This window comes from Pygocentrus nattereri, chromosome 3 (assembly GCF_015220715.1).
Source record: "Pygocentrus nattereri isolate fPygNat1 chromosome 3, fPygNat1.pri, whole genome shotgun sequence".
Taxonomy (NCBI): domain Eukaryota; kingdom Metazoa; phylum Chordata; class Actinopteri; order Characiformes; family Serrasalmidae; genus Pygocentrus; species Pygocentrus nattereri.
Window position 1 is genome coordinate 24,096,937 of NC_051213.1, and position 23,201 is coordinate 24,120,137.

The window sequence follows — 23,201 nt, forward strand, 5'->3', positions numbered from 1 at the left end:
GTTAACAAACACATGAACAGAAAATCACCTCTTACTGCAATACTGTAATATGTATTCTAATATTAGTGTTTTATATATATATATATATATATATATATATATATATATATATATATATATATATATATATATATATATATATATAAAGCTTACTGCCCAACATTATTTCTCCTCAGGCGCCTAAAACTTCTGCACAGTACTGAAGTCGCTTAGCTTTTTAAAGACATTCAAAAATGTGTATACTATAAAGCTAATTCATGAAGAATTGCAGAAGGGTATGTCTGTTTCTTCCACACCTAGATTTGGTGGATGAGTACTTAATGTCATACATTTCCTGTGTAAATGTATTATTTGTGTCAGCTTGACACTGAAGTCTGGAGATGAAATGAAGCCACCACTAATACGTAGAAAACATAAAAAATATATGCTCTTATATACCTTTTTCACATGAAGCGAAGGGGTCTACACATGCCATACAGCCTAATAGAATAACTGATAACTCCTAATTTGATTTCTAGAAAGATTCCCCAAAGTATGTCATTCTAAAACAGAACTGTACCTGTAAAGCTCTTTGTTTTTGACCTGATTCAGTGAGTTAAGCCCACTGGTAATTAAAGCTGTCACAGTGTACACTCCTCTTTCTCTTTTAAGAAAATATCCGGCGAAGTGTTGCAGACGTCTAAGCAGTTTAAAAGCTTTCACCATCACCGCTGTGCAGAATTAAAACTCAGTAATCAACTCTTCACAACTTTACTAAAACCCGCTGCAGTGGTGCATTCTAATGAACTTATAGCAACCTGTGTTTCGCTGAACTGGTTATAGTTTTCGCAAAAAACGTGTCGTTAAGTGCTTTTTTATCTATTTTCAGAGGTAAATAAAGTGAATACTGCTCTCCTGTTTGTGTAAAGCCCCGAAACAGCTTTTTAACACTGCGCGGGGGTTCGCTTCCTTCGCAGAGGCTTATGGGTATTGAAGTTAACTGCGCCGACCCAGACAATGTGAATGACGCGTCTTCTTTGCAATTTGGACTACAACTACCAGGCCGCATGTCGCGTGGTTTCCGGCGCTGTTGTGAAAAAAGAGAGAAGTTTGAGCAGTGGGTGTTGAGTGAGAGGCGGAGAGGCGGCCGTGTCTGTGGAGATTGTAAACTAGTGAGAGAAAGAGGAGAGCAGCGCTGACTACAGAGAGAGAGAGAGAGAGCGCGCGCAGAAGAAGGTAAGAAACGCAGCAAAGTAACCAGAAAAGAGACCGAGCAGTTCGTCGGTCTGGGAGAAAACGAGAGGAGAAAGAAAGTCTGGGCAGGGAAAGAATGGAAATGATCCGCTTCATCCCGCTTCTCTTACAATGAAACTTGTAGAGCGCGATTTAGTAGGAAAACATGCTTAGAAAGGCGGTTTGCAGTCCGAGTAAAAGTGAAAAAGTGGGCCAGTCGAGATTTTTCACAGCGATGCGGTGAAAATCGTTCGGTTTGGTTTTTCTGTTCTGGTATTTCTCTGGCAGCAAACTTACGAAGGCTCTGGATGAAAGACACAATACGGAGCAGCAGCGACGCTTCTCCGCTTCTCTGCGTGCACCAGACAACAGCAGCGCTGTTCGGAGCCGTCGTGCAGTCCATCCATCTCTCTCTCGGTCCATCCATGCAGTCATTCATAGACCGACAAGCACCGCGGCTTTAAACTCTCCCCTTTCTCTCCGAGTGCGGTGGTGCTGTAGAACAGCCGCAGCAGGAGGAGGGATGACTGAAGGCATCGCCGCCAGCGATCACAGAGCATCACTGGCCAAGCAGCATCTCGGGGCTTAAACCCGGTGTAATCATGAAACGCTCGAGTGCAGGTGTGTATGCTGAGTGTGTGGTCGCGTGAACACCACACAGCCTCGGTGTGACTGAAATCCCCTCCTCTGGCTACGCTCGTTCAGGGGTGTACATTACTGGGGGTCCTACGTGTAGCTCCCTCAAAGATGGCAGTTTCTCTTAAATACGGGATGGATCGATAGGCAGTGTAGCCGGTGAAGCGCCGCGCGAATGAGCCTGATGGATCCCCTGCCGCTGTGTTAATGTTAGGAGCGTCTCTGCCTCCTGCGTGTGTGAGCGGACCGGCTGGATCCGTGTGAGCGCCTCGTCAGCGGTCTCGTTCGCGCTGAACGTGTGGGCTTCGCCTCAGTACTACACCGTCCAACGCCTGGCAGGAGCGCCGCACGTGCGAGATGGCAAGGTTTGAAACGCACTGCCTGTTTCAAGGTAGGATGAAGGGCAGTGTTTCAATCCTGACAGAAACTTGAACGCTCAGTCAGTGTGACCAAATATGACATTACTTCCTCTCAGGCTTTGGCGTTGACCGTACGTTTTGGGTTATTCCACAATTAAGCGTTTTCATTAAAGAAGCAGTTCACCTATAAGCCAAATATAGTGGAGCTGCGAGGCTAATATAATAATAATAATAATAATAATAATAATAAAGGCTTACGTTACCTGTCAGTTACAATAGCTTTGTAGCTCCAATGCAGAACCAAAGCAACAAACATGTCTTTGCCCCATATATATAAATATATATATATATATATGTGTGTGTGTGTGTGTGTGTGTGTGTGTGTGTGTGTGTGTGTAATTTGGCCTAAGTCACTAAAAATAGTGTCATATAGATTTTTGGTGACCTGTTCCTTTAAGAATGGAACCAGTCAGTTCACAAATAGACATCAGTTAACTTACATTTTCAGTCTTGTTATTTTCTATTCAAAGTATTTCTTCTAAATAGTGTGTTTTATGTGATCTGGTGATTATTTAGCATGATCTGTTCAGATAGAGTGTGAAGTTCATTGTAATCTTGTGAAACTGAATTGAGCTTTTTCAGACTGATAGACTTGTTTCTTGTGGAAACTACCTATATTAGTGTGGTTTGTACTCCGAACTCACAGTAATCTGACACCTTTTTAAGGACCGTGTCAGCTCTGATCAGATAACATGACAGTCAGCAAATTATTAAGAGATAAATGGTCAGTTGTATTTGGAATCAACTATCTGTGCCATTTTAGTTAAAGTAAGATTATATGCATATATACAATGCTTGTATCCACCTATCTCAAACAACATGCTAGCTAGTTATGTTTGACTTCTAAGGTTAAAAAATGTTTATCAGTTAAAAAAAATATATAATCACCAGATGTAAGAAGGTATATAACCTGTCCAAACTGTTGAGCAGGGCCCAATTACTTATGAAGATATAGGTGGTAAAAATAAATTGTACAAATTATACAGCCAGATGATGTCAAATAAAGTGCAGTCTCCAGACTGAGGCCCTTTCCTTGACTCGATCGCGGGCATCAGGTTAGAAAAGGGCTACAGGCAGGGAAATGGCATGCGGTTCTGCTGAAGACTGTAAATTGTGATAGAAAAATGATGACCCTGGCAGACTTTGGGTAGTTTAGATGTGGCCTGGTATCAATGCAGATTAAAGATGGTGTAGTATTGCTGTCAGTTGCCTGTGCAGTGTGGCTGTTTGAAATTTGAGTTATTCATTCGTAGCCACTTTAGCTGTTTTATGGTAACCAAGTCTAACTGAACTTGTTGGTGACCATATCAAGCACCTCGCAGTGCACTTGGGGAGCTATCGGGCTGTGCTTTTTTCTAAACTATTTACTGGAAACAGCACTGCGTGACCAGCCCTGTTAATGCATTTCCACTTTAGAGGAAATAATGGGTAGTGAATGTGTCATCCTGACTTGTTTCACTGTGACTTCTACATGGTTTCCATGTCTGCTGTGTCATGCAATGTTGTTCTCAGCTGTATTGATGATGGTAGCAGTGCATGGTGTTTTCCAGCTGGTCTGTCGGGTTAGACCCTCTTTTAGGCCTGAGTGCATCTAGTTTTGAAGAGTCAGCTGCAGGGTATTGTAGGTGAAATGACTGGAGGACTGAAGTTTGGAGAGGACAGAGGAGAGCAGCGTTTTGGGCTCCTTGTAAAATGGGCCATGGGTCCCTGCGGTGAGCATAGCTTTTCTGGGACAGGCGTGGCTATGACGTACAGACAGGCCGGAATGGGAACGAACGCTGCCTTCCGCTCATTCTAGAGGGGGCCAGGGATGTGGAGGTGATCTCTGATCAGATCTGCGTGGAGGAGGCAGGCTGCAGGTTTCACTTCACAGCCCCCACACAGACGCACATCCAACCGGATAGAAGTTCTTCCTATAGATATAAGCCTGCATCTGGAGCAGCTTTTGTAAGTATAAGCGCATTGGGTCAGGTTTCTGAATAGTACTCCACTTCACATCTTCTCCCCCGTATTTGGCAGCGGAATGCGAAACTGTAGCTCACTATTGGCCTTGAGTGTGCATAGATACCAATTCTACTCAACATTGTTTCTGGTTATTTCTGCCTAAATCTAAACTTGTGACCAAGGTGGTACATCACAAGGTGGGATGCTATTTAAAGATCACAGAAGTGAGCCACATTCTCTCGTTTCCATTGTCCAAATTGTATTCTATGCTTGATGGAAGATACAGCTACTGGTTGCAAAAGTGTCGTTTGTTGAAAAAGTGCTTTAATCTTGTCATCTTTTCCTCTTCTCCATCTCCTTTTTGTTATTCGTCTTAGGAGAATGAAGCCTTTTGGTGCTGCAGGCTGATGTGGGACACTAAGCCCACTTTTATGTGTGTTAAGCTATTCTTAGGCATTAAAGATGAAGGCCCAGTTTTTTTTTTTTGCACAAGACAGTGTCATACTCTTTTAATAGTCGAGAGATGTTACTTGATATTGTATAAATTTTTTTGTAATACTGAATAGATGGGCGGCTTCTCTCCACGTATACATTGTGTTTTAGACTTGTTCTTATAACTTTTTTTGGTGTCATTGCTTTGTTACAATAACTAATGGCCTGCTCTTGTTTTCCATTTGATGTTTTGTATTAGGGGAGAAAGTTGTCTGGAAAACATCAAGGTCATACAATGACACAAAAAAAGTCAATGTTTCAGACCCTAGATCTTTTCCAGCACTGTATGCCAGCACTGTGACAACATACTGCTTTGTTCTCTTTCTGATACATAAGTTCCCTATTTAATTTACACTATGTCTGATCGTTGTTCCCTGATAGTGATCTTATTAACATTTTAACTGGTCACATTTTAACTGGTGCATGGTGGTTTGTGAGGAGTTAATGCTCAAGCAGGAACTAGGCCAGTTACATCCCATTTTCACACTTCCCATCCTGAGGGAGGCTGTTGCGGTGGTGTGTGTGTGTGTGAGTGTGAGTGTGTGTATCTGTGTGAGGGTGAATATGACCATGTGTGAGGTAATGGACACTCGGCAGTGTTTTGCATGATAACTTTCTAATCCTAAGGAAATAATATTAGCATCTTCTTATGGTTATCTCATCTTGGCTCAGATCGTATATTAGGGATGCAAATTGTTAACCATTTAACCATAACTGACAAATAAATGATTATCTAATAATATTAATAATAATAATAATAATAATAATATAAAAATGATTTGTAACATGCTTTACCTTTGAAGCTATTATCAAAGTGCTATACAGTAGACTGAGCAATGTTGACTAAAACAATAATTTCAATAAATAACAGTTCCTATTTGTATAAGGTAAAGACTCATCCACAAGCGAAAAGATAAATATTTCATCTATGATCTCTAAGAAAGAGGTTAATGGCTGATGGTATGAGGAATTCACATATATATGCAGAATTATTGAGAAGGACATTATGGATGAGTACTATGATGGATACATCGAGAACTGCTGGAGCACACTGAACCAAAGCTACAAGGAAAACATTTTAATATCTTGCTGTGTTAACACAGAATCCAGCTCATAAGTGTGCACGTATCAAATATATTACAACCGCTTTGAATGTGGCACAGCTAATCAGGTTTCAGAACTGGAGCAATCCGTTTTATAATTGATATTTTGATGGATAATATCCTTGCTGTTAGGTTTGCTGGTTAATGCTTTAATTAGCAATTAATGATTGCTGCTTGTTGGTCAAAAGAATTGGCCAATGTATTCAAGACACTGCAAATATGTTGCATGTCTCATGTGTGCATATCACACACATGCAGTCCCACACATTTTGTTGTAGTAGGGGAAGTGGGCTACATACTCTTTTATATTCCACTGTATGACTCACCGCAGTCGATAGGCTCTGGTTGCTGGGATGTGAGAACAGCAAGCGGATTTACAGTAAGTGAGACACTGACATCTGTTCTCTTTCAGGACCCTTCCCCTGCACCATCTCCGATCCATTTACTCAGCATTTTATGTCAGCTGCCACCTTCATGTCACTTGGCTTCATTCAGACTGAAGTCATTGCCCTAGCGTCAGCCTATCACTGGAGCATGAACTCACTAGTTTGGAACAGACTCAGTCCAGTCATTATTCTGCCTCTTAACAGCTGTCAGCAATGTCTTGTTTAAAAACAATCCATTTTTGTTGCTGGACAAAGTACTTGGCAATTCATTCAAGGTGTAGTGCCTCACAGGAAACTCGGAGCTTTCAGTAAGTCAAAGTATAAATATGTCTGACATTCTTTACCTGAACAAAGACGAAGGCTCTTTCTTGTGGAAATACTGCTGCTAACATAGAGCTTGTGCTTAAGTGGAGCCGTGGCTTGAGATTAACATTGAGTAGAATTGTTCACTGTGCTGTGGCAGCAGTCTACCTTCTTGTTTACAGAAGAGTTCTCATAGGGCAGCATGGGTTGTACACGCACATCTGATACAGAATAATGTAGCGTTCTCCAAAGATCAGTTTTATGAATAGAACAGAACATGAAACATTAAATACACAGATATACTATAGTATACTATACTATACTATACTATATACATACTATAGACCAGTATGTGACTTTGAGAGAAACTCTGGCATCATCAGATGTTACATGTTAGAAGCTTCAAACATAATATACATCTCACTCAGAAATTAGGTATACTCACTGTAGCACCTAGTCACACAGCTTTAAAAGTCTGTTAAAAGGCTTGCACACAGTGTGATATAAGTCTTTAGTAAAGAATTTTAATTGAATCTTCTTGTAGCTGCAGATGTTGCATTGTACAATAATGAACACCTCCCTTACTCAAAAAAGGCTTCAGATAACAAGCATCTCATTATAGAAGAAACATCATGCTGAAAGACAGAACATGTAAATGTTTAAAGGAAAAAGGAAAAACTTGAAAGCGTTGGTTAGTTTGTAGTTTGTAAAGCAAGTACGCTAGCCTGCTCGCATAATAGATAATCCAGTTGAAGATTTAGGAAGTTTTTAAGGATGTTTTTAAAATTTTTTTTTATATATATATATATATATATATATATATATATATACTTTACCCTTTTTTAAGCCAGATTATCCGACAGAACCTGCATTTACTGCACATAGCGCTTTGTTCTGTCCATGCAGTTTTGTTCCTGTTTTTCCTCAGGCTGAAATTACAGTTGAATCATGACTCAGTCAACAGGCAACTCGAGACAGATTGAATCCGAGTCACTGACTCGAGTCCCCATCTCTGTTTGTAGGCATGGTACGACCTGGTCAGATTGCCACACTTTGATTTATAGCTCAATAAGTCAGCAATGTATGGGGCTTGAGGGCTGCTGATACTGCTGATTATGAAGCAGAAGAGCACCAGTGCCAAAACGGGACACGAATAAATGCAACTAAACGAGTAAGTGATCTAGAAGTAGATATTTTACTTGCGTTGGGTCAAAAGTGTGAAGTTTTTGTCTGCCCTTCATCACCGCCCTTGTTTCCTGTCCTTAATTTCTTGGCATTTGAAGTGGTCAACTCACATTTACACTTTTGGGCAGACTTCTTGATTCCTGAGGAAGTGCTCTACAGTTTTAGGATTATTTTGGTCTCTGAAACCTCAAAAATGTGGAGCTGCTGAGGCTGACTGTCATGGCTCAAGAAAAATCAACCTCAGCTTTCGTAACCCTAACATTAACTCTCTGCCCGTGAAGACATATGCCTTCATGCTTAACACAAGCTGAAGTTAGTGGAGACCCAGTGCAGCAGTCACGCTTGTTTTAAGGTTAATAAAAGGTAATACTGTTGAAATGTGCGCAGGGTGTTTTAGCTCTACAGTAGCCATGTTCCTGGCATGCTGCAGCCTTAGTAACCCTCTTTTTCCCTTCTGCAGTACAGTATGAATATATCTCTCCATCTCTGTCTCACACACACATAGAAACCCACTCTTTCTAAAATTTCTGGGCCAGATATATGTACAAGCTCAGGTGCAGTACAAAATGTGCCTTGACATGGCTGATAATGTATCTGAAAGTCAGATTGGTTTACTAACGGTGCATTTACACTGCTCTAGCACATTGGTGTGGCACATGTCCCATTCATTTTCAGTGGTGAGTGTCAGTTCTGCCACGTGTCTGTGTGGCGCATGATAGGTCGGAATTAGAGGATGCGGTGTGTCAAGAAGTTGAGTAGAGCTGAACTTTATGCAAATGAATCCAGCCCGTGCAATGCGTTTACCCAATCAAGCAGCTGGTGCTTCCTTGATTCGTGTCTGCAGCTCAGCGTATGAAACATTGGCCTCTTTTCCACTGCAGGTCTGAAAGCTTCTAAGCACGGAGGGTAACCGTTCCAGTGGTATTTCCATACAGACAGTGCTGGAAATGGAACGCTTGAAAAACAGGCTCAGAGATATTTTTTGGTACGGGTTTAGTTTCAGTAACTTGTGCTCAGAGTAGAAGATAAAGAATCTGAGGGTGTGTTGAGAGACCGGTGTTGAAGTGAAGTGCCGGAATCAAATGTGTTTTGTGTTGTGTGTAAGGACTGCGGTAGTAAGCTGTTAGCAGCTAGCCACTCTGGTTATGATTTAGCAGCAGATAGAAAGAGAAACTGTAACTCACTGGTCTCACCAGTCCACACCAGCGTGGAATGGCACAGTATGGCGCTGAGAACAATTTGGCTCTCCAGTGGATTTTTAAAATGTCAGCACATAACATGAAAGACCATCAGCCCAGGCTGATATAATTAAACACAATGAAAATCTGAGTGGGAAATTGGATGGTTGATTGGTTGGATGTTAATAAATTGAAATGACTGATATTGACAGCAAGTGGTAATCAAAAACCTAAATCCTAGTATTTCTAAGATTAACCATATAAAGGTTTTGAAAAATATTAGTGTAATACTGCTTACTATTATATAATGTTGATTTTCCAGAATAACCTTTATTTACACAATTATTGACTTGGCAAGACTGTATTAAATTTGGATTTTGCAAAGCAAGAATAATTTTTGCGAAGTTTGAGAACTACAGTTTTCATCCTTTGCATGAAAATTTTGTGATGACTGGACCAGCAATATGATAAATTACTTTACATTAGCTTTCTTTATAGCTTAAGTATGTTTTTTCCTTCACCTATAAAGCCGTCATTTTGATTATACAAGGTTTTGCGGTTTTCAGTGCACATAGTCCAAAAGCTTGTGTGCCAGGTTTGTGCATGACATGCAGACAGAACGTATCCACTTTTGCCTGAATCTGGTGTCAAAAGCTTAGATCGAGTAATTTTGTGTTGTGCCTGTCTTTTTTGTTCATGTGACAATGTGATACTCCACTCGGTCAGCTGTAAGACACACATACAGAACCTATATTCTTCTGATTGACCTTCACTGTCCCTGGAAAAAGTCAGTTTCAGCAGATCTGCTCGAGTTAGCAATACTAAAAAATAAGCTGCAAAATGCTTCCCAACAGTCTTTTTTTACAGAAGCCACTCCACTGGAAACGTTTTGTGTGTCAACTTTGTAGTGCATTAATGAGATGAAACCGTCTTCAACTGTGCTGATGTTCTGGTTGCTGGTTGTGTGCTGTTGAAATACTAAAATGTGTTAAAATTAGAAACCCAGTCGGTTTGTTTGATTGTACCTTACACGAATCATGCACAGAGAGAAAGCAATGTACAGCCGGTGTTCTGCCATTTTCCTGCTGTCTTTCTTATCTGCTGCTGTGATCGGACCTGAGAGAGAAACTGAACTGAGAAAAGGTGCTGCTGCCTGTCTCACTTTAATCGATCGCTCTGACTCAGGAGATATTCATTAGCATTTCTTGCTCTCCGTATTGCTGTCTTTTCCCTTTCTGCCTTTCTCTCTGTACTCTTACACTCTACCTGCCTCTTTCAACCCCCTCCTCCTCTGAGCCTTGGGATTTACATATCCCTCCTTCTGTCACTGTGCTGGTCCAGCCTGATGTGCTGTTTTGTTGATGTGCTATAATTACTTAAGGATTGTTTTCTTAGTGCTTCTTGAATTGGTATTGTGGTTCCAATCTTCTTTTAATTGGTATAGAATATTTTACATTATGTGAAGTTTCTTTAGACATTAAAGAGAATCTTCAAACTTGTACATCTCACCCAGAAGTGGCTAAAAAAGACCCTTTGGCACCTCTTAAACAACAAAAAAAGTTTCTAACCACGTCTGCTGTTGTCTTTGCCTTTCTGTAGGTGACATTTACTTTGAAATAGGATTTAACCTCACTTGCTGTCTCACATTAAGATGTCCCCTAATTTTAAGCATATTATAGAAAATGGCTGCCATTTAATAAAAATGTGTTTAAAGCAATACTGAAACTACCAAATTGTCTTCCTTTGTTTTTATAAAGCTATGACTAAGTAAAATAATTAGGCATATTCAGACATTGTATGGAGCCACAGGCTGAAGCATTAGAGGGCAGCTTCTTTCTGGGTGCGCTTGAGCATGTCTTGCTTTATTGATGACTCCCATTAGCCTGTGATCACCCTGTCTCAGCGATCTAGTTTAAGTGTTTTAATGGTCTTCTGTTCCTGTTGATTTAATTTAATTCTCTCTCTCTCTCTCTCTCTCTCTCTCTCTCTCTCTCTCTCTCTCTCTCTCTCTCTCTCTCTCTCTCTCTCTCTCTCTCTCTCTCTCTCTCTCTCTCTCTCTCTCGTACAGTGTGTCAGTAGACATGAGCTCATGAGCCCTATATGCTGGTCTGAGATCTGTGAACTGGACACCCTGAGGACGACCACCCACTTACAAGGCCAATGACCTTCTACGTTGTGCGTTTCCATTGTTAACTGTCAGTGCTTAAGTATATGGGTGACATGAAGGTTGAGCCTCTCGGGGACAAAAGTTTGTCATACTACTGCTGCTGTACTGTTAAATCACTGTCCTATTAAATCTGACAACTCTATTTTCAAGGTGTCAAAAGGGCTTTAAAAAGTCTTACATTATCTGAAATTATATTCATAAAAGGCTATACTTGTCTTTTAAATTTGAATAAATGCATTTATTGTGGGTCTTTAGGGTACAGATATGTTAGTACCTTCAAAGTTAGTATTTTTAGGGAATATTTTGGAATATTTCATGTATTGTCACTGCAGATTTCATCATAATTTACATGTAAAATGGCAATAGAAATGTCATCAGAACTATTAAGTTTAAGTTGGATGTCTGTAGACATCCTTATATTTGCTTAATTTAAAAATGCTAGCTGCTCTTTACATAGAATGAATAGTTCATGAAAAATGTATGAACGTGGGCCAATTCGGAATAAATCCTTTTTATATTGCACTACATTAAAGTTACAGTTTTTGAATTATCTGAGAAAGTTGCCACAGAGATGTGAGATTTTGTTTTAACAGTGATTCTTTGCTGCCTGAAGTGTTGCATTCTGTTTTAAAAATAGTGTGAGGCTAGAAAGCTAGATTTGAGGGAGCATTTGGTGGATGTTTCCTAAATTCTGGCCCCATTTCCATGGAGGGGTAGATTTAAAGTTTTTAGTTAATTTTGTCTAGACCTGACTCCCATCACCAGTTTGAGTCCAAAACTCATTTGTCTGAAACTGATCCCAATAGGCACATAATCACCTAAAGTGCTGAATATAACCTTACAGGATGGTGTCAGTTAATTACCGTGTAGTGAAAATAACATTACAATATCATTAGATTATGGATAAATGAAATAAAATGAATAAATATGATACCATCTAAGTCAGGCTGTCCTATATGTAAGCTGTCCAAAATTGTGCAAGTTTCACTTTAACAAATTTTCTCATCTACAAAAACTTAATAATAAAATCTTTTAAATTTTGTCATGAGTGTGCACCTCATAATGGAAATGGAGTAGAAGAAAAAGTAAGAAGAAAACTACAGTGAAAACAATTGTAAAATTCAGTGTAAAATCTGTTAAATGAGTGGTGTGCTGTATCAACCTGAGCATAAAGTTTGAACCTAATCTTGAGCTTGACATATACCCTATATTGCCAAAAGTATTCAGTCACCCATCCAAATAATTGAATTCAGGTGTTCCAGTCACTTCCATGGCCACAGGTGTATAAAACCAAGCACCTAAGCCTGCAGACTGCTTCTACAAACATTAGTGAAAGAATGGGTCGCTCTCAGGAACGCAGTGAATTCCAGCGTGGTACCATGATAGGACACCACCTATGCAACAAGTCCAGTCATGAAATTTCCTCGCTACTAAATATCCCACAGTCAGCTGTCAGTGGTATTATAGCAAAGTGGAAGCGATTGGGAATGACAGCAACTCAGCCACGAAGTGGTCGGCCACGTAAAATGACAGAGCGGGATCAGTGGATGCTGAGGCGCATAGTGCGCAGAGGTCGCCAACTTTCTGCAGAGTCAATCACTGCAGACCTCCAAACTTCATGTGGCCTTCAGATCAGCTCAAGAACAGTGTGTAGAGAGCTTCATGAAATGGGTTTCCATGGCCGAGCAGATGCGTCTGAGCCTTACATCACCAAGCACAATGCAAAGCGTCGAATGCAGTGGAGACGTGTTCTCTGGAGTGATGAATCATGCTTCTCCGTCTGGCGATCCGATGGACGAGTCTGGGAGAACGGTACTTGTCTGACTGCATTGTGTCAAGTGTGAAGTTTGGTGGAGGGGGCGTTATCGTGTGGGGTGGTTTTTCAGGAGTTGGGTTCAGCCCCTTAGTTCCAGTGAAAGTAACTCTTAATGCTTCAGCAGACCAAGAGATTTTGGACAATTTCATTCTCCAAACTTTGTGGGAACAGTTTGGTGTGGAAGAACTTGATTGGCCTGACCTCTACCCGACAGAACACCTTTGGGATGAATTAGAGCGGAGACTGTGAGCCAGGCCTTCCCGTCCAACATCAGTGTCTGACCTCACAAATGCGCTTCTGGAAGAATGGTCAAAAATTCCCATAAATACACTCCTAAACCTTGTGGAAAGCCTTCCCAGAAGAGTTGAAGCTGTTATAGCTGTAAAGGGTGGGCCGATATCATATTAAACCCTAGGGATTAAGAATGGGATTTCACTCAAGTTCATATACATGTGAAAGCAATTGAGCGAATACTTTTGGCAATATAGTGTATTTGGAAAATGCCCGAACCTGATGTGAGCAGTCAGGTCCCAGCAGGTTTGGTTAAATATTTTAAGCTCTGTGCTCAGGCTGAACCAGCCAGAAGCCACAACAGCCACATTATCATAAGATCCGTTTTGTAACTGTATGAAAACGTGAATTCCCAAAACATTGTGTCAGAACTGCTTTTGCCATTTGTCAAGCTAATGAAACTGTTAACTTGTGTTTTTTTTTTTTTTTTTTTTTTTTTTATTGTTTACAGGATCTACTCTGTGGTTCCTGTCAGATTCTGTAATGGAAAATCGTGGTAAGTGATTATTTCATAAAGCACACACTGGTTTGTATTCCTGCTTTGTCGGTGAGGGGAGTGAATGGCTAAAGAGAGCTTGTTAAATGTTTATCATTCTGAATAGATCTTAGTTGACATATTGGGTTCAACTTATTGGGTTTACTGTATTACAGACTTTGCTTTTAAGCTCTCAAAAAGTAAATGCACTGAGCTTGCAGTCACCCCCAAGATGCATCATGACGTCAGACCATAGCGTGTCTCCTCCTTCGTGTAGCATAGCTCGTTTTCCAGGTCACAGCAGGGACAGGTTCTGAGCTTGGGCAGAACCATCCAGCAGGCTCTGTGTTTGGACCAGAGCCCCAGTGTAGACGCTGTAACTGGGACACAGAGAAATAGGGCTGCAGCTCACTCATGAGTTGCTTTATTTCCACTAGAACACATGCATTGGAGTTTTGTGCTAGAACAGTAGGGTCCTTTTCCAGAGTAGGTTCTGAACTCATTTGAGGATAGAGTTCTGGTTTCAGTTCATGTTTTTAATTATATATATATATATATATATATATATATATATATATATATATATATATATATGTATATATATATATATATGTGTATATGTATATGTATGTGTGTGTGTGTGTGTGTGTGTGTTTGATTTATTTTTTTATTTACTTTCTCCCTCTGTCTCTTTTGCGCGCGCTCTCTCCCTCTCCCTCTCCCTCTCCCTCTCCCTATCCCTCTCCCTCTCCCTCTCCCTCTCGTCAATGCAGCATTATTGTTGCATGGTTTGGAGATTTCATAGTGGCACTAAGAAATAAAGGGTTGTTTGTGTTTGACTCTTTTGTTACCTTTAAACCTCAAACATTTGCCCTTTTTTCATTTAAGAACAGCCCTGTTAATCCCATGCAGTATGTAGTGGTTGTGCTTTAAGACTTAATTTTATTCTCAATCATAGAATTAAATATGAAAACATAGCCATGCCAGATGCTTAGCAGTTTTATTTTTTTATTTTATTTGTGCAATAAGCTGATGTAGTTGTATTTGTATACTGTTTGATCATTTTAAAGTAGTAAAAGATACCTTTTCCTTTAAAAATGAAAGAAGTAGAAACAATTGAAATACATGTTAAAGTGGCTCAGTGAGGACAACCAACAACTGCTCTGAAAAGCACATTTTACTGAAAATCTAGGAATTTGTGTACTTGTACAGCCTTGTATGTTACTTGTTGTTGATGACCACAGTTATCTACAATGAAAGAACCAGCACTTTCACTTGGACATATAGGACTAGGTCTCCTCATGCCTACTATTAATGCCTCAGGAATTTGTAGTAACATGAAACGTGAATCATTTGTGCCACTGAAGTATCTTAACTTCTCTGAAATGCCACACTAAATGTGCATCAGGCACTCTTTCTTCTCTTTTTTGGCAGGCTTACTGATTCATCCTCTCTCCCTTTGTGCACCCCTTCTAGTTCTTTTGGCTCTGTTCTCCCTCCTGCGCACCATTGCTGCAGTGGTCTGTCTGAAGGCCTGCTCCATTTCTGATTTCTGTCTGTCTAGTCTCTGATCTTAAGCTGAAGGCTTTAACGAAATGAGGCCAATTGAGTTTCAATTCAGCAAATGCACAGGATGAATTGAATTTATAGAATGTTCAGGGAGTTATACAGGGCAGCTTTTGACTGCTGAACGCTACATAGCATCTGTGTTTTGGCTCCTGCTCCACTTCTCCTAGTCTGTCTCTTACTGAGGCCTGTGAAAAACTGTGGGATAGCTCCCACTGGTTGTAATTAATCAGTCAATTAAGTGTTTAGAACAAATCACTGAATCACTGACATGGAGGCTTTTAGAGAGAATGAGAAATATTATGCTTGTAAACCAGCCCCCTTTCAACAATTTTAGTGTGTCATGTGCTCATGTTATAAAGCCACATATGTTCATACCCATTTTCCTCTAATGGACTCTGCAGGGTAACCTTGCATGCTTGGAATTCCAGTGAATGACCGCTAGGGGGGGTTTACCTGCTCTTCCCTGTATGGGGCAGAAGACTGGTTGAATCTTTTAGAAGAGATTTTTATGAGTTAAAGGGAACACTAAATGTGGACCTGATAAAGCAGAAATATGAACATTTTTGTGGTCAAGGATTGGAATGTCATCTGTGAGAGCAAGACACGGATCTTGAAATGGAATTTTTTTTGTAGGTTGGGATGATATACTGTTATCATGATAAGCTTTCCAACCATAATGTGAGCAGCATCAGTAATAAAAAGAGCACTAACATTAGCATTTTTCATTAAAAATAGCTGTCTAAGGTCTGGCTCTGTTTTTGAGAGTATGTGAGTTTGAGAGTGCATAATTGGTCCTGTTTATTTAGATGTAGTGATGTGATGTTCATGAAATATTGAGTAAAAGATGTTTGTTTTTAGCCCATTATTTATTTATTTATTTATTTATATATATATATATATATATATATATATATATATATATATATATGTGTGTGTGTGTGTGTGTGTGTGTGTGTGTGTGTGTGTGTGTGTGTATATATGTATATATATTGTGTGTATACATGTAAAAGAAGCAGGAGGCGATTTCATTCATTAGAAGTGAACCGATTGCATTCGCTACTAGTGCGGTTATCGAATGTCATGCGATTGATGGCAGTACCATGTAGCTGTCCATTCGAAACTTTCAACATGTTTTTTGCTTTTATATACAAACTACATGCCATTAGAAGCATGTACAGAACACTCAAATTACATTCTGCTTTGCTGCTGTGCCGCATCTGTTCTAATGTAAAGCAAACTTGCTTTGGCCTAATTAATCAGTGATCAGAGTGCAGAGCAGGCTATCCTAGTAAACAGCAGCATGAATCATAAGTAATTTGAATATGACTTACAGTATACATAATGATTATGTATGAATGTGTTCTTACTGAAGGTTGTAGCTGAATAGATTCAATCTAAATATTGAATGCATAAGTGATGTCATTGCTTTATTATTTTCTGTTCCGCATTAAAGCTGGGACATATGACCGTATTAAATGCTATTGTGATAAATTAAAGCTATGCTTTTCTGAGCATAACGTGAATATTTTCAGTGCTTAAACTCTTCCCAACATCACTTAGTCCTGTTTAATTGGATTTATGTCAGCACACTATGTATGCATTTTTGATGGCGTTTTTATTTATTTATTTATTTATTTATTTATTAAATATGGCACTACTAAATAAATATCAAGACATTGTATAGCGTGAAAACTTCTGTCATGTTCAGTGCGATCCCTGTTAGCTGATGAGGTAAATGCATGTTCTTCAGGTTGACTAGTGAAATGAATTTTAAATAAAAGTACATACCTTTCTGCTGCAGCTGGGACCTGAGACATACCAAAAACCTCAGTTGTTTGTTCTAGCAGTCTCTGTATGAATCAGTCCTCGTATTGTTCACCATATCGTTCTAATTAAGTGTCTCTCAGTCTTCCACCCGGGTAGCCCCTTAATCTCTTTCCCTGCCTTTCTGTTTCACTCTCTCTTTCTCTCACACATGCTCAAATGTTGCACTTTGACCCTGACTCTCTGGAATGATAGGCATCCATCTGTAGTTGCGCTACATGCTTATTTATAAAGTCAGGGAGTGAGAGAGAAAGGGTGGGAGGGAGGGTCAGCGTAAAGGAAAGGGGTGGGGAGTAGCAGAGGGAGGAGTGGAAGCGCCAGGAGAGAGGAAGGGAGGTAATGTTGGTGAGAGAGTCACTGAAAGAGAGTGAGAGCCGTAAAGATCAGTGGACAGAGAGAGAGAGAGGGAGCGTGAGAAGACGAAGGAAGCTGGCACCAAAGAGGCCCTTTAACTGGAGATCCAGGGCAAGCCAGAGTGGAGCAGGTGGGCCTGTTGTTGTCCAGTAAGGAGGGCAGTACAGCATACTTAGGCCCTTTAGGGCCACGAGCATGGGACAGAGCCTTTCTCTGGAGACTGCATCTCAGGACTCCAGCACACACACCGGTGAGTCACATGCGCTTAGTCGCTGGGGTAATAAAACCTTGTATGTCTAAAATGGTAACTTTTAAAGGAGAAAGAGGAAGCACCTGTAATGTATGCTAACATAAGATTTTTGCTGCTGTTGTAAGAAAATCTTAAATAAAAGAAACGCTTCAGTTGTGTTTCAGTGAAAGAAAATGTCTTTAACGTCTGTAAATGTAAAAATTGCACTTGAAAGGTGTGCTTTTCAAATTTTCTATTGCTGTGTTAGTTGTGACATTTCCTACAATGAAAGAACAGCTGTCATTTAAAAAAATAAATAAAAACAAGGGAAGAAAAATGGCTTTGGAGTGAGGTTTTGATATGACCTCAGTGATGTACACCATGGACTTTATCTGAGGTTATAAGTAGCTGAAACTGCTGCAGGAGTCCATTGTTTTCTGTGTGGAGTAAAGAGAACATGGACTAGGTGAAATCTCTAGTACAAAGACTCTCATTCTGTCTGCATGACAGCAATCAGATGACAGTTCTAAATCTGGATGCATCAGGCTAAATGGAGATTCTACATGCAAAAACACAAGACTATTAACATACGCCAGTGCTGAGGAGGATTGTCTCTTCGTAGTACTTCAGCACTATGCCATTGGACTGGCTCCAATCCTGTTCCTTTAAGCAGTGGTTTACTTTTTTATGAGCTCTTATCTCTGAAGCTTTCAGCCTCTAAAAGTCTGCCCTTCATGGGTGTTTCTAGAATCACCAGATGTTGCTACTTTTCTTTCTTCAGCACTGACAACACTTATTTTGACTCTGAGGAGTATTCATGTCCAAGAATTGTTTGGTGCTGGAGTTCCTGCTATTGTGGTCCTCCAGTCATTTCCAAACAATCTGGGTTTTCTTGTGTTCACTTACATTTTCTTGATTACATGTCAAGGAAACAGATTTGCAATGGTAAAAGCATTCTTTAGTTTTTGTGTTTGTTTGCAGAGACACCGATTTAAATGTTGATTTCATCTTCTTGCTGTTTTTCCTTTTTTCGTGCAGAATGATGACTGAATTAATTAGAGAAGATAATTTCTTTGCTGTGCAGTTTGTGTTGCTATCACAGCTATTTGTATAACTCTGTAAAGTAGAAAGATTCTTCAAATCATTTCCAGTAACCACAGTAACAGTGTTTATATAAACAAGTATGTTTTGGATTCAGATTAATGTTCAGATATTCACTGATATGTTGCATGTGAGGCCTAACTGTCTTGCTTCGATTGTTTTATGTTTGCCAGTAAGGCAGTGAGTGACGCATACATATGACCTAATCTCATGTGTATTTCACAGCGAGTTTCTTTTTGCACTGATGAGAGGCTTGTCTCCCAAAGCAGGATTTCTTGCTTAGCCAGCTAAATGTGGTTCAATCCACCCTCAATTTTTTACAGCTGTTATCTAGCTACCCCTTTGTAACATTTGCAGCAATCGTGAAAAATGCTGCTTTTAGCAGAAAAACGAGAAAAAAAATCCTCATTAATATGAACAGTATACAGCAACTGTATCTCAAAAATTAAAACATTTATTTTTTTGTACAGCAATTAAATCACAAAAAGAAACACTTAACATGGTGGCAAACTTAAGTAACCTGCTCTACTCCTCTCTATGTTTAACTGGCTGTTTGTCATAAATGCACATGCTTGAGGATTAAACCTAGATTGATAAAAAATGTTTTTGGAGTAGACTTCAAACATGTTTTGCTAGTGTTGAAATTTGCTTCTTGCCATTACATCACATCCTCTCCTCCCTGATAGATTGGGATCCTTCTCCTTTACCAACTAAAACATAGTTTGTTTATGGAGAAAAGCCTCAAACCTGAATCCCAATGATCACTGAAGTGTTTTTCCTCAGTCTGGAGGGAGAGAGAGATGTCGTCAGTGGCAAAGACAAAGCACAGCTGAGGGTCTCTTTCTGCAAGCAGGACTCAATCAGGCCCCTAATGCTCCTCAGCCAACTGACCAGCCAAACAGTGCGGCTAGGTTTCGTCTCACAATACAGGACTCTTTGTTTCTTCAGCAGCCTCTCCTCAGACTTTGCCCTCACTATCACTGGATTCGCTTACGGCTACTTTTCTGTAACACAAAATGTCATGTTTCTGGATGCTTTACAAAACACTTATCAGTGACTACAACAATGCATTACAGTGGAGCTAAGCAATGAAGATGACCACTTATGTAGCCTTGGCCTTCAGTTATTGTTTTTCTCGGGGAAACTTTGCTGAGTTGTTGAATAGACTAATGGTTTAAGTAGCAGCACTACTGGGCATGTGATGGTGTTTAACATCACACTTGCACACTAGCAGTGTGTCCTGAGTGGGCCAGGCAGTGTTGCTGGTTAGGGGAGGGGTTGTTGAGCGCAATCACGAGAGCGAAGAGGAGAGGGAGGGTGGTTTTCCTCATGAGTTCTCCCAGTGGAGCCACTCTTACATAACCATACAAGCTGCTCCAGGCTTCATGCCTGCCTCTAAACCAATGATACAGCTATCTTCTCTCTCCTCCCTTAAATAAACAGCATTCGCACCTGATTCTTTCTGCCCTGGGGCTGTGTATGCGCATGGCCCCCGCACTTTTTTCGTTTTGATTTACACGTTAGGGCTCCACAATACAGACTTCATACCATTTTGCAATTATATTGCAGCATATGGTACTTGTGATATGCCTTCTACTTTACCAAAGGCACAACACTTTTAGGTAAACATTTGATGTGGCAAGATAATGACTGGCCTATGTTATTTCATCCATTAGGGGCACTGGGGCTTTGCCCTACCTGTAACCATACAGAAAATTATAATATAATATAATATATTATCTAGGTCAACAGTCATGGCACACTGTAAGGGGTCTGATTCCAAACATTTGATAAGATTCAATGTACTTCTCAGATTAGACAGTCGACAATACAGAAATATACAGGGTGCTAGAGAACACCTTTTGACCAATTAAGTGGCTGTCATTGTTTTTTGAGACTTTTTCCATGCATGTCATTACATGCGTTTTCCTATGAGTTTCGGGTAATTCCAAGAGCAAAGTCTGCGCAAACCTGCAAATGAAATGGCCTCTCTGGCAGACTTGGACAGCCCTGCGGCCCTTTGGGCTTTCTCAGTGACATGCACATTAGGTCTGCATGTCTGCAGATCTGGACAAGAGTGGAGATTTAGACTGGGCAGTTAAGTTGTTAACTGAAGCGTAGTTACTTTGAAGTTGTGGATGATCACAGGCAAAAAGCACCAAGAGCAATGGAAGAGCGGTGCTTAATAGGACAAGGAAGAAGGGTCCAATATGAGCTTTGGCCTTTGTCTGATGAATAATGATTTGCCCCATCTGCCATCCCCATAGTGATGTGACTCCACACTGCTGGTTTTAACCAAAATGATTTATCAAATGGCATAAATGTTGTGATTCATCTAAACGCCCAATGAACCACACAAGCTTTGATGTTGGTCAGGATGCTCAAATCACACAATGAAATATTCAGTGATTGGATAAAAGCTCATTTGCATATTGCAGGTTTATGTGGTGCCAGCATTGAGAATTGTGATATTGAAATAATATGGACAGACAGGGACCTCGCTGCTAGAGAGTTGCTTTGTAGTTTGCTGTGCTGGTTTAAGCCATTGCTGTCTTTTTCATAGCGAATTCTATGATGTGTCTCACTGTATATAGTACACAAGACCCCATATAGAATAGAAGAGGAGGAGGCTTTCAGTAAGCGGTGTGGTGGCCTGCACCAAGTTGTAGATAATTATGGCCAACTCTGTCTCTCTGTAGAAGACAGAGGAATTCTGTTTTGCCTGTGTGATGGCTGGCTGTGACTTTCAAGATGATCATGGTTCATGCTGGGAATAGTCTGGCTTGTTTGGGTGTTATTGGGTATGGCTCAATTTAAAGCTTGATTACTGCTGAAATGGGACCTAAAATCACATGTATCCTTATTTTTAAATTGTTTTCAATGTAGTATAGATAAGCTGGTTATGAGTCTACTTAGACCCAAATGTCCTGCGTGTGTATTTCTTTCTTTGTGGCAGTGTTGGGGCTTTTGTCTTAAGTTGCACCAGTATGGGAAATGAGGACCAATGCTGATAATGGCCCTCGTTTTTCTCTGCTGATACATAAACATGTATAAACTATAAATTGGTACTATACCCGGTACTAAATCTGGATTAGCATCGCAGAGAAATATAACTTTTATTTGTATAGGGTTATAAATTAAATTAAGTGAATAAAATAGAGATTTTTAGCACAGTACCCCAGGTTCACCTAAACATTCTTCTCTTATGTAGTATAACAAATACATCTTCAAACATTGGTTTGAAATATCTGTCAAATCTCAACATCAATCAGATGCTGTTATTTTATTATCTGCTGTTACAGATATGATTCTGATATTTCAGTGCTATAATGGCAAATATACACATGACATGCACTAACTGCAGTCCACTGAATCAGGATAACTTACTCAATGACTGTGTTATTTTTACACATCTGTTCTAATATGTTTTTCACTTCACACTCATGCGCTTAGTGGGTATGATTCCTCTCTGTCAACCCCCTCCCTCCCCCCACCTCGCTCAGGATCAGGGTGGAGTACAGTTTCCTCCCTCTGTTTCCCAGGCTTCACCCCCTCCTCTCCTGCTGCTGTGCCTTATCCAGTCAGTTTCTCTGCCGTTCACACAGCCCTAGCCCTAGTACAGGATGTGAAGTCTGCTCATGCCTCAGTCAAACGAGCATTTTCATCAACACAGTGTGCCGACTGCAATTGTCTCTTCCAGATCTGCTTTCTCCTGTTCTGTCAGCCCAGAGCTGTGCGCAATGCTGGGTCTATTAAGGTCCAGCATCCGCAAACGATGAGCTCAGCAAGCTCAAACTCCGCTGCCTGGCTGGTTAAAGTCTTCAGGACTACACCGTTTGGCTTTTCTTTCTCCAGAGGCCAGAGGACTGGGACTCATGTACTGTCGCATTCTCTATTCCTGCTGATGGATGGCTGCTCGGTGGCTAGTTTCTCAGCTCTGTCCTCAGCTCAGATTTGGATGGCTGCCTGTGTGGAGCTGGTGTACTGTTTGTATCCTGTGTGTGTGATGGGCTTGTCGGAACTGTGGCTTTAGTGATGAGACTTTCTGTTCTAAGTTTCTTATTCATGCATGTCTTGAGTAGGTTGCTTGATTAACTTAGTTGCTCGATTAGGAAAAAAATCCATGATATAGTATTTAGCTTCTCAGTGACTTGGCAATTAATAATTAGTATGGTGATAATGCCTGTTTTAGATTCTTGAAAGACTTTTAATATACTATTTATACTATTTATGTGAATTTACTTTTGTTGGGTAGTTCTTTTGTAAAGTCCCTTTACAAAGTCTTCCTAGTCTATTTTTTTCCATTACAGTATTTTAAATTCTTTGTAAGGCTGTATTGTTCAGTCTGTTTTTTATTGTTTGATCATACTGAATTACCTGCGTAATCAGTAGTGACAGCCCTAATCTTGAGCATGAGATTTCTATTCCTCACAAAGACAAGAATATGGAGCTTCAGATTTCTTAAATTATGCCTGCAATGCCAGAATGTTTTTTTTTTTTTTTTTTTTTTTGGAACT

General features: G+C 40.1%; 1 protein-coding gene across 5 annotated transcripts in view; it reads left to right on the top strand.

Moving 5' to 3' along the window:
- The first annotated feature begins 986 nt into the window (after positions 1–986).
- Positions 987–23,201, top strand: part of phactr4b (phosphatase and actin regulator 4b) — a 42,944-nt gene continuing 20,729 nt past the window's right edge. Inside the window, exons 1-3 of one of the 5 annotated variants that reach the window (XM_017724084.2) lie at positions 987–1,215; positions 10,927–11,033; positions 13,584–13,628. In XM_017724084.2, the coding sequence (XP_017579573.1) occupies positions 13,616–13,628 (13 nt within the window). In that variant the 5' untranslated portion in view covers positions 987–1,215; positions 10,927–11,033; positions 13,584–13,615. Of the gene's footprint in view, positions 1,216–1,274; positions 1,834–2,023; positions 2,240–4,057; positions 4,215–10,926; positions 11,034–13,583; positions 13,629–17,350; positions 17,605–23,201 lie in introns of those variants that run through there. The other 4 variants (XM_017724086.2, XM_017724085.2, XM_017724083.2 and 1 more) reach the window with 4 other exon arrangements.